General features: G+C 42.3%; 1 protein-coding gene across 10 annotated transcripts in view; it reads right to left on the bottom strand.

The window, feature by feature from the left end:
- Positions 1-484: 484 nt before the first annotated feature.
- Positions 485-17,202, bottom strand: part of USP54 (ubiquitin specific peptidase 54) — a 93,818-nt gene continuing 77,100 nt past the window's right edge. For 6 of the 10 annotated variants that reach the window (XM_035137683.2, XM_035137682.2, XM_035137684.2 and 3 more), the window contains 6 exons: positions 16,745-16,931; positions 12,057-13,492; positions 10,452-10,570; positions 8,977-9,114; positions 6,769-6,958; positions 486-5,447 (listed from right to left, as the gene is read on the bottom strand). In XM_035137683.2, the coding sequence (XP_034993574.1) occupies positions 4,795-5,447; positions 6,769-6,958; positions 8,977-9,114; positions 10,452-10,570; positions 12,057-13,492; positions 16,745-16,931 (2,723 nt within the window). In that variant the 3' untranslated portion in view covers positions 486-4,794. Of the gene's footprint in view, positions 5,448-6,768; positions 6,959-8,976; positions 9,115-10,451; positions 10,571-12,056; positions 13,493-13,834; positions 15,130-15,355; positions 16,932-17,202 lie in introns of those variants that run through there. The other 4 variants (XR_009557644.1, XM_060275069.1, XR_009557645.1 and 1 more) reach the window with 4 other exon arrangements.

Below are 17,202 nucleotides of genomic sequence, written 5' to 3'. Positions count from 1 at the left end.
GAAACTCCCCCAAGCAATAAAACAAGGGCGAGAGCCACAGTCCCAAGGGCCCTCCCATATTTCTTATTTTCCACACATACACAATTGCTTTTTAAATGGGCTTTGCACCCTCTCAGCTCAGTACCCCGTGGAGGGGAACTGCTGAGGCTTCCCTAAATCCAGCCAGCAAGAATAATAAAAGAAAAGAAAAGAAAAAGTGAATGAAACTTCAATTCCAACTTTATTTTTTTGCAAAGGTAGAAGCTATAATAAGTTCCCTTTAAAAGCCTTCAAGTGTTCTTAAACATTTAGGAAGCTCACTTCCCCAGTGTCACCATGCTGCATAAATTATTTCATGTGACAATTCGTGAATTGTCCAAAGAAAAGGCTCTTTTGGTAGCTTCATATTAAATCACCATTGATGTGGGAGGACTCTGCCTAGAGGCTTTTATACTGGACTTATGACTGGCAAACCCAGGCTTTAAAAAAAAAAACACTAGAAGGTGGTCCTGGTTCAGACTAGGATACAGGTTACTTATCCAAGAGGGCCTAAAATAGAGGTGGGGGGGGGGTGTCTATGGCGCTATAGAGTATTTAAAACTATAACACCCATCACCAACCAGCAGCTAGCTGCGTTGGCTGGGGGAATTGATAAGAATTGGAGTCCATTAACTTCTGGAGGGGCAGAGGTTCCTCATCCCTAGTCTAGGGTCATCCATATTAAGACCTTACACATCGACAAGAATATTATTCTGCACCAGTTCTACATCTAAGAGAATATATTCACCTTGCATATCTTTATGTGCGCTCAGGATCGTAAGGTGATTTTTATGAAACAACACTGATCTCTCTTTAGCTTGCTTAGACTTCCATGCTACGCATATTTATCCTTCCTAGCTTTTATTTGCTATTGACAAAGAATTTTTAAGCAGCATTTTAAACATTCCCTTTGAGGGAATGTTTTACCTGTGCAGTGTTAGAAGTTGAAGCTCCTGGACCAGTTTGCTAGAGAGAACTCTGAGATTTATTCTCCTTACCTAGGGTTGCCATGTTTCAAAATGTGAAAATCCAGGCAAAAAAGTTTTTTGCCCAACACAAGCCAGAGAGCTGAGAACAATCTGCATGGCTGAGCTTCGTAGTTCAGACACCGCTTAATTCAATTGTCATTTTAAGCCTGCCTGAACAAAGCTGCTGTATCTGTTATTCTGCAACAGAAACTCTGAGTAAAGGCTATTTTTACCTTTTATAATGTTGTTTGTGTGATTATTGTTTTAAGGGGGAGAAAAAGGGGGGGTATCAGGAGAATCCAGTCTGCTTTAAAGCATCCTGCATTACTTAAACTGAAAGGCTAAAACTAGCCTATCTAAGTTGCTTTTTAAGCTGCAAAAGGATGCTCTCTGCTGAACTCACAAATGTGAGGAAGCAAAACATCTAATAAATATATAGTCTCCTAACATCTATACACATCGCTACACCCGACGCAGAACATGCTGAATCCTTAACCCAAGCCACATTTTCAAACACTCCTTACTCACCTTTCTCTTCACACACATACTTCTCTCTCCACTCCAATTTATTTAAAATTATAACCCAACCATCTTAATAGTGCCTGTAGCAACATCCCTGACCATAGACCAGGCACTCCCAAACTTCGACCCGCCAGATGTTTTGGACTACAATTCCCATCTTCCCCGACCACTGGTCCTGCTAGCTAGGGATCATGGGAGTTGTAGGCCAAAACACCTTGAGGGCAGCAGTTTGGGGGTGCCTGCCATAGACCAAGCTGATGGGATCTAATGGGAGTTGAAGTCCAACATCTGGAGAACCACAATCACCCACTCCAGCCTGGAAGAAACAGCAATCATCAAGTCAAAATGTTACCCAAACTCCACATCTGGGGAAGGGGTTAGAAGAATCCCCATACATACATACATACATACATACATACATACATGTGCAACAAAATACTTAAAATATTTAGGAATTCAAATGTGATCAAATTTGCATTTATTTTTCAGCTAACCAATGTCCCCCTCACTAGCACCTTCTATATTAGCCTGGGGTCCAGCCATGCCATAAGGGCATATAGATCACCACCTTGTAACCTAATTTATGTGCTGTCTTTTGTTACCTTATTCTACCACCTTTAAAGTATTAAAATGTAAGAAAACCAGGGTCTTCACGAATCCTCACCCACTAAGGAAAAAAAAAGAATAGCCTTTTTTTTACCTTATACTCAATGCACTTACTTTTCACCAGAATTGAGGCAACATCAGAAGTCGGTGTTCACAATGATGCTCGCACATCCCTGATATGAGCCTTTGGCCTTGATTTGCAGACCAGTAAGACTGTTTTTGGCACAGCTGTGCTCTATTCAGCTTTGTAACAAGGCAATTCACTCCAGCTGATTGCTCCTGCATCACCACTAGCAGGTGACATGAGAGCTTTTAAAAGGTTGCTCTGAGCATGGTTGTTACTAGAGACATCATATGCCAGTGCTACAGAGGAATATTGAAAATTGAATGGGCAACCATATCACATCGAGGTCAGGTGTAAAAATATTATCTGCAGCTCAGTGCTCAGACTGCATACAAAAAAACCCCAGAAACCACACCATCATGTTAAATGAGCTGTACATTTAGTAAGTTTCACTGCAAAAAAAAGTATAATTGTCAAGAAGGATAACAATATGGTATATGTCTTTAGAAGGAACACTAGGGAGCTTGCAGGACTCAAGCAATGAGACAAAGAAGAACAATTCACAAAGCTCAAAATTTTCACACACCAACACTCCTAGTAGAGCTAGCTCCTAAGTTCAAAATATCTAATTTTTAAAAAGCAATTAATTACTAATTCAACACACCTACCTTTTAGCAGGAGCTACAGGCAATGTAAAAAATCCCAAAAGGAACGGAGATCATATGGAAGTCAGTAGCCAGCCCAGCCCCTTTAACAGGCAGAAAGCAGTTTTTCTTCAAATAAAGTCTCAGACTAACTGTGACAGGCAGCAGATGGTATGGAGATTCCTTACCTGTTAACAAATTGTTTTATCTTTTAATTTTTATATTTAATTACTTCCCCACTTTCCTCCAAAGAGCTCAGGTCAGCATACATGTGCCTCACCTTTCAATGTAATATTCACAACAACCCTATGAAGTAGGGTAGACTGAGACCAATTGGCCAAAAGTTGCCTGGCAAACTTGATGACTGAGCTGGGATTTGATCTTGGGGTCTTCTGGCCTTCATCCAACCACACTGGTGAACTTCTAAGATGTTTATAGAATAAACGCACAAGTATAGGGTGTTAGGGGAGAGGTAGTATCTCTGGTGGGGGACATATTGTGCAGCTTCTGGGGTAATTTGTCCACCTTTGGTCCATACCCTGCACTCAGCTTTCACCTGTGGCTACTAGAAGCTGCCAGTATGCGGCAGCAGCCACACCCTGGAAATGGCTTTGATTGGCTGGCTAAACCAGGTGAGGGTAGCTGATGGGTCTCAAATCCTTGGTGAGTTAGGGACATCTTCGGGAGAAGAAAAGGCTAAGCAATAAATCCCACGCAAATCTGGAGTCCCTAAGATGGGTGGATGGTGCCTTGGTACGCCCCCTTCTGGCAACTCCTGCAGCCAAGCTGGTGTCAAACATATAGCCCTGCTTCTCTTTGGACCACATCAGTGAGGCTGAGAGAGGAGGGGGAGTCCTGTCATCTGGGCAGCCCAAGACCTCCAGACAACTGCCCAGGCTTGTGCCCTGAGGTCACTTCAGTGCTGCTAATGCAGTTGTTTCTCTTCACCCCTGGAGGCACACTCCATTGTCTCTCCAGACAGAGGGATGCCAACAACGTAGCAGCACGGTACTCTTACCTCTGCCTATAGAGTGGGAAGTCCTACCTCTTTCCAGAGGTTTGCTCCAAATACAGGATCATGAGCGAACCTGTATCAGATGCCATAGGGGATAGTTTCCATAATATGCAGCTCACATGCAAAGCAAAAGTAAGAGCTAATGAATGTGCAACAACTGCAGAATACCAAGTTTGTTAGTTTTTAAAAATTGCCTGGTTGAAAGACAAAAAGAGCAATTCATACACCACCCAATAAATATAACTATTTCATAAATTTATTTGAAAAATACTTACAAAGGCAAGTATGTTTGACCCTAAAATAGTTAAAGTGATTCTGTGTTTACAATGTTATAATTAAGTGTGCAGCCTTAACAGTCTTTGCTTTCTGAAGCACTGTTAGTCTGCTTTGAGGACATGGGAGAAGGCCTGATTTACACATGAGCTATGCCTTCTTTCCAGCTCCGCACTAGCACCTACGGCAGTCATCTGTGCCTAACATCTCAACACAAAGAAGGATACTTTTGCCTCATTAACCCATAAGCACTGCCAAATCTTTAACTTCAGAGAACATGGGAAGTTTATCAGGCCCCATCTAACAGAGAAGAACAACTCAAAACTGAATAATGGGTTGGCATATGGGATTAGTAGCGATGCTTTTCATGACTCAAGTCCTTTAAAACACAGCCTGCTTTCAACAACCGATTTCATTTGCAGCTCTTGCTCTTCTTCCAATTGCTAGTGGGCCTGAAACCATTTTCTGCGGAGAGAGGCTTAGAATGGAGTCTCTAAAAAGTTCCCCATGGACAGCAGTTCGGCAGTACAGAAACACAGTGCATTTAGTTTCCACTTATTGTGTAGCTACTTTTAAAGACAAGACTGGCACAGACACGGACTGAAAAAAATCTTGCTGTCTTATCAACTATAGCTCGGACAACCTGTTTCATAAGGGGGCATATCTTCTGAAGTTAAAGAGACCTCACCAGCCGCTGTTGTGCATGGAAGCAGCAGCTGCGCGGGCCAGCATCCTACGGTGCGCTTCAGAAGCAGATGAGTAAGTTCCATCCATCATGTGCACTGGCAATACTCTCCTTGCTCCAGGCTGAGAGGTATAGCTATTCTGCCGCCAGTCTTCATCTGGGGGCATATCTACCCTCCTGGGACCTGGAACCTTGGCCTGTGTGGGTGGCACTGGACAACTTTGAAAGCCACCTGTGTCTCTTGAAGCCCACTGAGGTATGCTTAAGGTACTGTAACTCGTGCCAAGCGGCGACCTACAGTCAGCGGCACAAGCACCCCGTTTTCCTTGCTGCAGTGGCTGCTGGAGTAAATGTTTTTGTGATCCCTTGTTTGTCGGAGCAGCATGTCCCCAGTGTACTGTTTGTCTATCTGGCAGTGTTGCTGTTTGTCTGGCAGTGTGACTCATCTGCAGCCAGTGGCCAGTGGGGCCAGATGCTTCTTTGCTTCCTAAATGTTGATTAAGAAGAGGTCTCTGCCCAAGTTGAGAAGGCAGGCCCTGCTGTTTGTACGTGAGGCTCCCATAGTTCAGTGCCACAGCTGGGTTGTCTTCACCTTGGAAAGTTTCACCCCTGTCAGGCACAACCAAAAATTTTTGGATGTTCTTCTGATTTCCTGTGAAAAGGAAAAAATATAAAATTATTTGCCCCGAGCAAATGTTTTTTGTTTGTTTTTTAAGTAATGATATATCAACAATGTACCTAGAAAGTTACTAACAAAGGTGTTTGAGTGCTTTAAAACAAAACACCAGCAACATTCGTAAATAGTCGCTATTCACTCCTTTGGGACAATACCGAACTACAGGCAAAACCTGACTACGCCCCCCTCACACAGGGTTACTAGGGTGCTTACGACAGATAGGAAATAATGTATATCCTCTTCACCTTTAGGAGAAAGAGGATATACATTATTTCCTATCTGTCGTAAGCACCCTAGTGACCCTGTGTGAAGGTTAGAAGGAAGAGGCAGTATTTTCCCACTCCTCCTCAAAAAAGCAAACATTCCCTCCTCTCTGGAGGTGAGTTTCAGGAACGAATGGGTTCAGGTTTGGGGAAAGAAAACAACAACACAGTACTTTCCCACCCTTCTCAAGAGTAAAGGCTTCAATGGTCGGTAGGATGGTAGGCCATTGGTAGGGTGTTGTAAGATTGAGGGAAATGACTGATATTCTTCATCCCATAACTCCATCACACTTGATAAAGCCTGTAACTAGTATCTGAAAACAACACCACCACAAACAAACAATGCCAACTCTTCTCACACCCTTTTTTGTGGGGGGATATAGTCATACCCAGGTGGCGCTGTGGTTAAACCACTGAGCCTAGGGCTTGCTGATCAGAAGGTCGGCGGTTCGAATCCCTGTGATGGGGTGAGCTCCCGTTGCTTGGTCCCAGCTCCTGCCAACCTAGCAGTTCGAAAGCACGTCAAAATGCAAGTAGATAAATAGGAACCGCTACAGCGGGAAGGTAAACGGTGTTTCCATGTGCTGCTCTGGTTTGCCAGAAGCGGCTTTGTCATGCTGGCCACATGACCTGGAAGCTGTACGCCGGCTCCCTCGGCCAATAATGCGAGATGAGCGCGCAACCCCAGAGTCGGTCACGACTGGACCTAATGGTCAGGGGTCCCTTTACCTTTTATAGTCATACTACAGATATACTGCCATGACAAGATGAAGAAATACTGCTACTTAACATAGGCTAAAGATGAACTATTTCTTTTATATGCCCACTCGCTACAGTATGGATTGAGCAGTGCGGTGTGTTAAGACAACGTATTGTGGAAAGGGCGTGCATCATTCCAGGCAGCTGGAGGGATCAAAAGCATCACTATTGCAGAAGAGCCCAGCCCAGAGCCCTGTGCTAGAGGTGATGAAAGAGCGCGTACTTACTCTCCCATGACACAGGAGGAGGAGGAGGAGGAAGAGCCCAGTGATTACCTGATGGCCTATGTGTCTTGCCCACCATGCTAGGCACTGGTGCATCATGGGAGAGGTGCTGCAGTTGGGTTGAATAGTGCTGGGGATCAAAGGGTAACACAGGAGGAGAATCGTGAGGGAAAGTGAGGGAAGTGGTGCTGGAGGAACGGTGTCTGGCTTCCACTGGCATTTTCCTCTCATTGGACACTTCCTTTTGACAAAAGGGAAAAAGGGAAATAGAATTGAAAATGACGATTAAACACAGAACTGGGGGGGGGGGGGAAACCAGGCAAGTAAAGAACCGGGATAACAGGTGGGGAGAGTGCAGGGACAAGTGAGTGATATGGTCACTCCAAAAAGGGCATGCAACTGCTTGTGAAAAGAAATAGAAATGTTGTAGGTGTGGCCATCACAGTTCTTGTAAAAGAATTGTCTTTTTTTTAAAAAAAAACTTGTTTATTGTATAGTTATTTTATTATTATTACTATTGCAATATCTAGTGCAATGTAATCTGAAGACACAGACATAAACAAAATGACTAACATCAACTTTTAAAATAAAGAATCAAAAATTCTTTATTTAAAATAAATAAAGAATCAAAAACAACACGTCACCACTGTAAATTAAGTGGATTATAGACAGAGCATAAATAAAGATGCCCATGGTCAAGGATGGAAGCTGTGCTCCAGCAACATCTGGAGGGCACAACACTGGTTGTCCTTGGACATATCCCTTAACATCCCAACACATTAAGTATGTGGACAGCACAAACTACCCTCAAAGTAAGCTGAGGGTCAGGATAACATAAAGCATTAACAGGGGCATTCAGGTTTTTCCCCCCCAGGTTGCGATGCATCAAGAGCTCTGGCATATGCAATGCCTAGATACCAGGTAAGTAAGGTCAGGTTTAGTTCTATTCATAATCTGAATTTGGTGTGTCTGCTTTTTAGCAATTACACACTGAGCAAAACCATTCCATTGAAAAGCAGCAAGAGGATGGAAGGAATTCTGCATCTTAATCAAGTCTCATTTTGAAGCCAGCAGTCAGTAAGAAAAAAAGGGCAGGTCGTGACTTGGAGGTATCACGCCCCCCTTTTTAAATATCCACCCCCCTTTTTAAACATTGGGGGGGAATATTCAAAGGAATACCTATTATCTTTAAAATGACCAATGATACACCAAGATTAGTACCATAGGATTACAGACATAAAATAGTTCTCATTTGCTAACCCGTACACGCTAATTTTACCATAGCCCCTACAATCCCCCCCCCCCCGATATCACAGACGTGTGAAGCAGTAAAATGAAATGGTTAAACTGCAAGGAGACATGTCCACATACACAAATCCAAGCAATTTCACAAAGTCAGGAAAATCATAATGAAGTAGGGCAAGATAAATACCAGCTCATGTGTCTAATAATCATAGCAAATTACAGGAATGGTCTTTATCGATGAAAGCTGATCACGTGGCTTGACAATGTAGCTCTGTTCACCATTACCCAAGCTCTGGTTACCTTTCTATTTGCTGCTGTAAAGCACTCTACATGAAGCTACCCTTGAAGGGAGTCTGTAAATTTCTGCTAGTGAAGAGCTATGCTGCTCGGTTCTTAAACAGAAATTTTATAAGCAGTTCTCAGTTGAGGTACCCTCATGACCACTGTAACTTTTAAGTTTCCCTCCCAACTCACAGCCTATCTGTAACCTGCCTTCATCCCAATCTCAGGTGCAACAAACACCTGAGTGTCAACACCCTACTGACTGAATGATTGTTCACAATCTTTTAACGCAAAGGCTTTAGATGTGGGGTTCTGAGGGAAAGTGTTGGGAAAGCAGTTGAAAGGTTTTAGATACAGAGTAGGATGCCCCCAAGAAGGCTTGGACTATAACACTCTCCAACAGCTCCAGCCAACATGGCCACTAGTCCTGGATGGTAGGGGTTGTACTCCAAAACATCTGCAAGGCACCAGACTGACTACCCTTGGTTTAGAATGTATTGGTACTAAAAACAGCAAAACAACCTAAAAGAGGTGAAACTTAACTGACCCATGTGCCAATGGCATAAGAAGGAAGGCACTTTCTGTTAAATGAGAAGAGATGTAAGAACGGCTCATAGAACAAGCTTATTAAAATGTCCCTCCTTTTAGAACTTGGCAATAAAGCTAAAGAAATTATTTTTTTGGGGGGGGGGGAGTGACTCAATCACACTCATATTGGAATATTGTACTTACAAAACTGTGGGAAGAAACAAGTGTCTCCTCCTTGTTTGCAAGGACGGTCCCACTGAGACTACGTGCAATGCGACGGAAGTTCTCTGCACTGTACATCTCCTCTTCTGGCTCTCTGCCATGGTTTCTTGGGTATGGTACCTGAAGAGATGTTGCCATTGAAAATGGGCATACAAGACTATTAGCTAAAGGAGACCATAGCAATATGACACGCAGTTTCAGAAATGGACACTGAAATTATATCGATCATTAACATTTCAATTTCAGAAATGGCGAAAAAATAAGGAAGCAAAGGGTGGTATTCTACCAATGGATTTCCACTTGTGCACCAGGACTTCTCCCCCTACACATGCTCCATGCCATCCCCAAATCTGCTTCAGAGGGTTGTTGGAACCCCTAGCACAGCGGGAGGAGAGAGGGAGAATATTCCATTGCACAAGGAGAAATACTTACACTGATGGAACAACTGTCTTAGCACTATGTTAGGTTCCAACCAAGGCTGCAAAGCAACAGAAATCAGTTTACATAAGATTCAGAAAATAAAGGTATTATGTTGGATGTGGAGATGCCATCTTAAAATGCAGCAACTATGTTCAGTATCAGGTTAGCCCTGCTCAAGAACTCTTCCAGTATAGCAAGAGAAGATCAGAAAATATTCCTCTATGCCACAGGAGCGGCAAGGATCCTAATTACTAAAAACTGGAAAAAAGAAACTGTGTCAACAAAAAAGGAATGCCAAGATGAGTATACTGAACTGGCTAGATTAACAGAGGCAATTAGAGATCACACTAGACAAGAGTTTCAAAAAGCATGGGGAAAATGCAGGGAATACTTCACAAAACAGTGCCCTAAAATACATACCTGGACTTGTTTTGATTAATGTCTGCAGGAGACTTTGTGGATATTTAAGTTATTATTAGAAAAATCTTAATAATTATTCATAAAGAAAACAGTTTATAAGAAGGAAATAAGGAGGCCAGAAACAGGATAAAGGAAGTCTTTTATTTGGTTGTTTGTATTGTTGTATATTATGTTCACTGTATGTTATGTTCATGTTTAATGAGGGTGGATTTGTGTATTGGGGGCGGGGGGGGGGGGTTGTGTTATGTTGGAAATAAAATTCCAATAAAAATTAAATTAAAATAAAAAGAACTGTTCCAGTAGAACGTGGAAATTCAACAGTTTGCTCCATATTGTTTTAGGTTCACTGGGAAAGGACTGGCATATGTGTGCTTGGGTTTAGAACATTATTTCTTTCATCTTATGGTTCAGTAAACCATACTAAAAAGTTATTAGGATCATGACCAGGTAAACTTAAACTGTTCCTACTTCTAATGCTGGATATGATGCAACGTTTAATCTAAAACAAGTATTTGTAACTGCCCGGCTTTTACATCTTCATTTCCTCACATCTTTTTAGTATTCCTTTATTTAACACAACCCTCTTTTCAGCTCACACATGTACAATGTGTTGCTACCTTGGACACTGGAGATGCAATGGTTCCGTAGAGGTTACGTTCGATCTCTGCTGTTGGTGTTTTTGAAAGACCCATGCAAGCTACACCACGCATCTTTCTGGTAGGTAAGTTTGCAGATGCTGTGGGGTAAGGGGAGGGGGAAAAAGTAGTAGTAAGCTGAACTTTTAAGTATACATCTGTAAAACATTCAGGTTTTTCCTGCCAACCACCAGTGACCAGTAAAGTAGTCTAAACTCCGAGAGCTAACAAAAAGAACAGAGATATTTATAACCTATCCCATAACCTATTATTTTACAGGACACCACATTTAAGGTTCAGAAACAATTAAGTCACAATTTAATATTATACAGTTCCATTTCATTTTTATTACACAGATTATCAGTAGTAAACAAATTAGCTAAATTATTCATATTCCTATACCTCTCACAGCTATTACCTTAGTTTTCTTCATATTAACCAAGGTGAAAAACCAAAACCACATGTGTTTGGCAGAGGAGCTGCACTGTCTGCACAAGTGACTATTTTTCACCAAGCTGCACAACTGAACTTTGCTTGGAGCACTCAAAGGCCACTGATGGCAGAACACAGGAAGAATGGTAGGGCATGGCCATTCAACACATGGAATTAAACTTACTGTACTCATCCTGTTGCCTCCCAATTACAACCCATGCTGGCCTAGGAGTGTTGCAAGCTCAGCATATACAGGGAGCAAAACCAGGAAAAGTGGAAAGATTGAAGGAAGGATATGGTAGGGAAGGGGAAGACTAGAACCTTAAGACTACAAGCGCCTTACCCTAACCCAGGGGTCCCCAAACTTAAATTGCCGAGGGCCGGTGCTGCCAGCGCCGATTGTGCTGCGGGCCGGAGTGTGCGGGAGCATGCTCCCATACATCTGCACACACGTGATTTCCGGTGCACTTCCAGGTCGCTGGAACACCGGAAATAGCTTGTGTGCATGCGCATGGGCCTCCTCCGGCATGGAAGTGCGCCAGAAAATATGCTTGACTGAAGATAGGTCATGATTAATGAGAATTGCTGTAAAACTGTTCATTATAGTGTTCATAAAAACTGAATTCTTATGAGGAATAATAACCCATCAAATTTGAGGCTCTGACATAGAAGAAAAATAGGTATGTATTGTAGGAAATAGTACAAGAGCACTCCAGTTAATGGCAGAGGTTTGAGCTTTTGCATGGAGCTTGACAGACTTGTGCACCAAGGGAAACCTTTACAGGGAATGTGCACAGATCGAATGAAGAAAGTAACTGAACATCAAAGCATATCAATTCAGAGGAAAATGTTGGCAGCATTTTCCTGGCGATATATATTTCTATGCAGAACTTGTGTGCTTTAAGCATTTATTTCATGACATGTACGTTTTACACATTTGTTTCCAAAAATTTCATGCTGTGCCTTTTTGAGCAACAGAAATTATACTGCAAACTCCCAATGTTGCCAACTCGTGCAATACATGTCAAAACATGCAATGCCACTGGCCTTTAATTTAAATCTAAATGCCTTTTATACACTCCAAGGCACTGAGTACTTGCAATATTTTGCCAGTCTAGGCCCGTGGGGGGGGGGAATTCATAGCATTTACATTACCTGTCTTGCCCAATGGATGCCAGGGATTGTCCAGCTTTCCCGATACAGACTGGCTTGTTTGAGATGCCTGTAAGCTAGCCTGATACAGTGACTCCAGCTCAGAAATCTCCTGTTCTGTGTCTTCATTCCACTGTGGGTGCTTCTGTATTGGGTCCTCCACAAAGGCTACTTGATGAGACACAGGCAACTTGTTCCTAGGCACCGGAAGACAGGTGGCACTCTTGCAATCCAGCTGAGAACTATAATACCTTTTAACATTGTCTACCCAGCAGTCCACAGGCATAGATGTAACCAAGCCAGCAAGATTGCCGTCATTCACCTCTCTCACTTCTCCCTCGTGGTTGAACTTCCCCAGGGATAAGTCAGGATCTACGGAACAATGTTCCCCTTTCTTACACAGTTCTTCATTGTGTGATCCAGAACTCTCGGACATTTTACAGTGAGCACTAAAATTTCCGGAACTGAACTTGTCTCTAGAACTCAGGCACGAGTTCAACTTTTCAACAAACCATATTCCATTCTCTTGCCTTCCAACTACTGGCTGCCTAGGCCTTAGGAATTGAGGATTGCTGAAGGACTCCTGTTGTAACACTGGAGCATACTGATCACGACAGACAGACACTTCCCTTTCTTTCTCATGAGTGCCCTCCTTCTGTGAGACACCCTGCAACTGCTGAAATTGCTCTGCAAGGGAATGAACATGCCCCTTAGCACTGATCATCTCAGGTTTCAGAGAACCCCCACTGACAAATTCTTCCTGTGAGTGATGTAAACTCTCGTGGCTGTTTGCTCTTGGGTACCTATTTGCAGTCTGCAATGGATCTGGAGGACAGTGGGGCAAAGGGGAAAGAGAAGCCAGGGTTATGACGTGATTGGCCCACTGCTGCTCAATAAGAGGCCTCTCTGAAGAACTTGATGATTTGAAGCATGGATTATGATTGCTGTTTTTATCAGATGGTGCTTGTGCTGGATGTGAAGAGGGGAAGAGCGTAGGCAAAGATCCAGAGTTTACCATGTTACTTTTCAATTTGCAATATGGTGTGAGAGAAGCCACTATGTTATGCACTTCTTCGAGTTTACTGCTACTTATTGTCTTATCCTTATTGTCTTTTAGACTAGTGGGAGAGACTCCCTCTAGCACTGTATCATGGCAGACTTCATTCTCCGTTCCAATGGATCTGTCACCCACCCCGTGTCTACTTGGAAAAGAGGGAGCTCGATCACTGAAACCAGCAGAGGCAGCTTGAAAGTTCAGAGAAGGCTTGCAAGAGGGGCTGCTTTCAGGAGGTGGGAGAAAGGACTTGGGATAGGATGACTGCATTTCATGATGGGAAGCAGGTGGATGGAAATAAGAACTGGACCCAAGTTCTGCTTCTCTGCTGGGTTCCAGTACTATCTTCTGGCTCAGCAGTACTTGGAGCGGGCCAGTCTGTTCACTGAAACACACATAAAATCACAGTCAGTTTTTAGTGCTTCTTAACTGGAAAACAAATCTTAGGATGAATTTGAAACCCCTTGTGCTCCACCAATGCCCACTCTAATTCACCTTCAACAAGGCACATTGTTAATTCTTCTAGCATTTTAAAGAAATAATAAATTGGTGGGGTGGGAGAAGAAAGGCTACTACTGATTTCAGGATAACATTTAGTCTTCTTACAGGCATGAGTCCCATTGATACTTATCATCACCATTCACAAGCACTATCCATAACAAAGAGCTTTGGTGTGCATTTTGTCAAAGATATCTAAAGGGAAATCCAAAAATGGAGTATTTTAAAAAAAAATCTGAGTAGGACGGAGGAGATCCTCATAAAACCAAGAAGATGCAGTTCCTAGCTTACAGTATGTGCATCATCTACCGTGTTATGGTATAACTCTTCTTAGAACTTATTTTCTCCACATTTTTTAAAAAGTTGAAGTTTTCCAAAAGCAAGTGTAAAAGGAAGTTCGAAGCTATCATGCAGAAGATTCAACCAGTAAGCATTTTAGATGGAGTTGACTCTTAACCCAGAGGACCAGTGACTATAATAGTGTTACAAGTTGATTTACTTTCCAAATTAAAAATTACCTTTGAAGTAATGTTTTAACATGAGTATTTCTGTAACAGATACATATCTATAAAATATAATACATAAAAGAATACTTTTTATGCATATGGTGATGTCAAATTTTAAAACTGTGATGGAACTTTATTTTCCAGAGATATTATTTTCACTCATGTCTGTTTAATATACACCGTAGGGATCTAAATTAGTCTACAGTACACCACAGCACGCTGTCATGGAAGAAATAACCAGAACTCTAGGCTAATAACGTAGCGAATAAATCACCTTTTGATGCCTTCTAAGTTTTTCATCACAACCCACAACAGTCTGAACGAGAGGAAATGTGGCAATATTTCAATGTACATTTTCAATGTAACATCTCTCCAATGACCACCATAAAGTGGGTAAATTGATAACTATTAAATCTGAAGCAAAACTAGCATGGATTTTGAAGAAATACCTAAGGGCAGAGTTTCTTTTCTCCAGCCCTTTCTGCTCGCCCCCAACCCAAAGGATTTCAGGCCAGTTTCCAGCTAAATCTCAAAAGGACTAGGAGAAAGCTGTAACAAGCAAGGCTTAGCACAAATCTGCATTATGTTATTCGTGCTTTTAAAAAAGCATACTCAGACTGGCCACTTTCATTCTGAAGAAAAAGCAGCTGTGGGTCCCAGGTCTGAAATGTGTTCTTGGTTTGGATTTGCGGATCATACCAACTTCCTGCCTGCCACTCACTCTCTCACACCCACCCAAATTGCTATTTGCCCTTTACTATAAAGCAATTTGGCCATACAATACAGCTATTGTTGAAGCTGAGGAAAATTTGAACATGTGTCTCTTTTCAGATGCATCTCTGAAGTACTAGAGTAGGGAGGTTCTCATCTCCCTTGATATTGGGAGAGTTTTCCCGCTTCCAAAGTCCCCAAATTTCAGAACACAGGAAGCAACCCTCCAGTGCATGTAAAAAGAAACGGCATGCCCCAGAACTGAGCAGAAGTCAGGATATTTCCAAAGACTGACTATCTATCTACCCTGTTTCTCCTAAAATAAGACACACCCATAAAATAAGCCATAGCAGGATTTCTAAGTATTTGCGCAATATAAGCCGTACCCCGAAATTAAGACATAGTGATAGGCGCAGTTCTGGAGGGCCCCAAGGAAGAGGCAAGGCTGGATGCATAATAAAAAAAATAAGACATCCCCTGAAAATAGGCCACTGTGGGGGGTTTTTATAGGTGTCTTATTTTCGGAGAAACACGGTACTAAGGACTTCACTGAATACTAGTTTGGAAAAAGGCATGCTTCCACATTTTATTTGCTAGTTTGTGTGCATTTTGGGACGTTGGATACAATTTTAAAAATCAGCTTGCATATGGATCCTGATTCAGTATGGATCCTGATTCAGTAATTGTAACTTGAGGTTGACAATTTGAAGAACGTACTCAAACACTTTGTGCCACATTCTAAAACTACTTTGCAAAATAGGAAGCCTCCATACACACAAACTTGGGGTTTTTTTTTTAAAAAAAAAGAATTCAGGATTTGCAGAAATCAGACAAGAACTGATTGCATGGCAGTTAGTGTTGGGTTGTTGGGGTGCACACACCCTGTGGACAGGATAGCTATTGCAAGGTCATCATTGTGATTTCTGAAGATGTCTCATCCAAACTCATCTATAGACGGGCTTTCTTTTATCTACATGGCGTATCCAACTTTGGTATTGTAAAGCATTTCTTTTTTTTTTTACTCCCACTCATTCACATCTTCTCATTTTTGCCTTCACATGGCTCCTTTTTTAAATGGTACTGTCATCTATCCATTATTTTTTCTTTGTGGTAAAGAAAATCTGCCTGGGTTAGCAAACTACTACCGTATCAATTTCTTTAAATACCTTACTAGACAATTGTACAATTAATGCAAAGTTGTTGCAGTGGATCTCTCTCTGTCTTTCCCCTTATAAGTGGTTCTGTTTTGTTTTCTCAGCATCTAAAGTGCCATTTTGTTGTTGTGATTCCCCCCTAGCTAGGCACATGCAGTAAAATTCCTTGAGTGCCACTCCTGGTTCCTTGCTGGCCAACATCCACAGTATCACTAGTGATAAGAAACATTCACTCTGCTCCTATGCCCGCACCATTCTCAGCCTTTAAAAAAGGAGAGGTACTATTATTCCCTGTTGGAAGAATGGAAGAAGAGTGGCCTTTAGAAATATGCACAGCAAACCCCCCAAAACCATCAAGCTTACTGCCTTATGAGCAGCATTCCTCAACCACTGTGCATACTTTGCAGACTTTTTTAAAAATGAGATGTAGACTTCCATCTTCAGCACTAGAATGCATATTCCACCCCCTACCCCTGCCAAATGAACATTTCCTTTGAAACAAGGCACCTTTCTCACATCTGTTACAGAGGCATTAACCTTTCAATGGATTGTGCTCCTAGTGCTGGATCAGGATTTGCACTGTTCAACACACACACAAAAAACCAAAATCCAATTATTCTCACCACCTGGAGAGGTCAACGGTATTCTAAGTTGCTTGGGGGCATGAGTTAAAGGGGTTTCACACAAACCAGGGAACATATAAGCTCACTTCTTCTTTCCAGATCAGGCCCAATTCAGATCTGGAGTACTGCAATATTCTTAGTCTACCTTGAAGATTGGGTCATGTTGCCCCCCGGTGGCGGGTGGCAGGTGGGCGGCGGCTGGGCTGGCTGCTGTTGCTGCATGCGATCCTGGAGGCTCCGTGATTTTCGGATAGAGATTTGCAGCTTCTTATCGACTAGAGCTCTGCTGTGAGTGCTAGAGCTGGCATCATGCATGGCAAGTCTTAGTTTAGCTAAAAAGCAAAAGAAAACATAGCAGAAACAAAAACAAAACTGGGGGGGAGGGAGAGAAAAACAAAAGATGCAACAAAAACATAAAAAAGAAACATGCAAATACTGCCACAGAAGAGTCCACAAGGATGCATCCGTTCCCATTAATGCACATTCAGGTTAGCTATGTGTCCAAACAGGTTAATCAAAACTGAAAAGATACGAAGCTGAGCAAAATTGTTTTGTTATTATTATTTTTAGGAAACCCCCTCTTCTCTGTGACATGGGTCACTC

Source organism: Zootoca vivipara, chromosome 5 (assembly GCF_963506605.1).
Source record: "Zootoca vivipara chromosome 5, rZooViv1.1, whole genome shotgun sequence".
Taxonomy (NCBI): Eukaryota; Metazoa; Chordata; class Lepidosauria; order Squamata; family Lacertidae; genus Zootoca; species Zootoca vivipara.
This window is presented reverse-complemented; position numbering and strand designations above follow the sequence as displayed.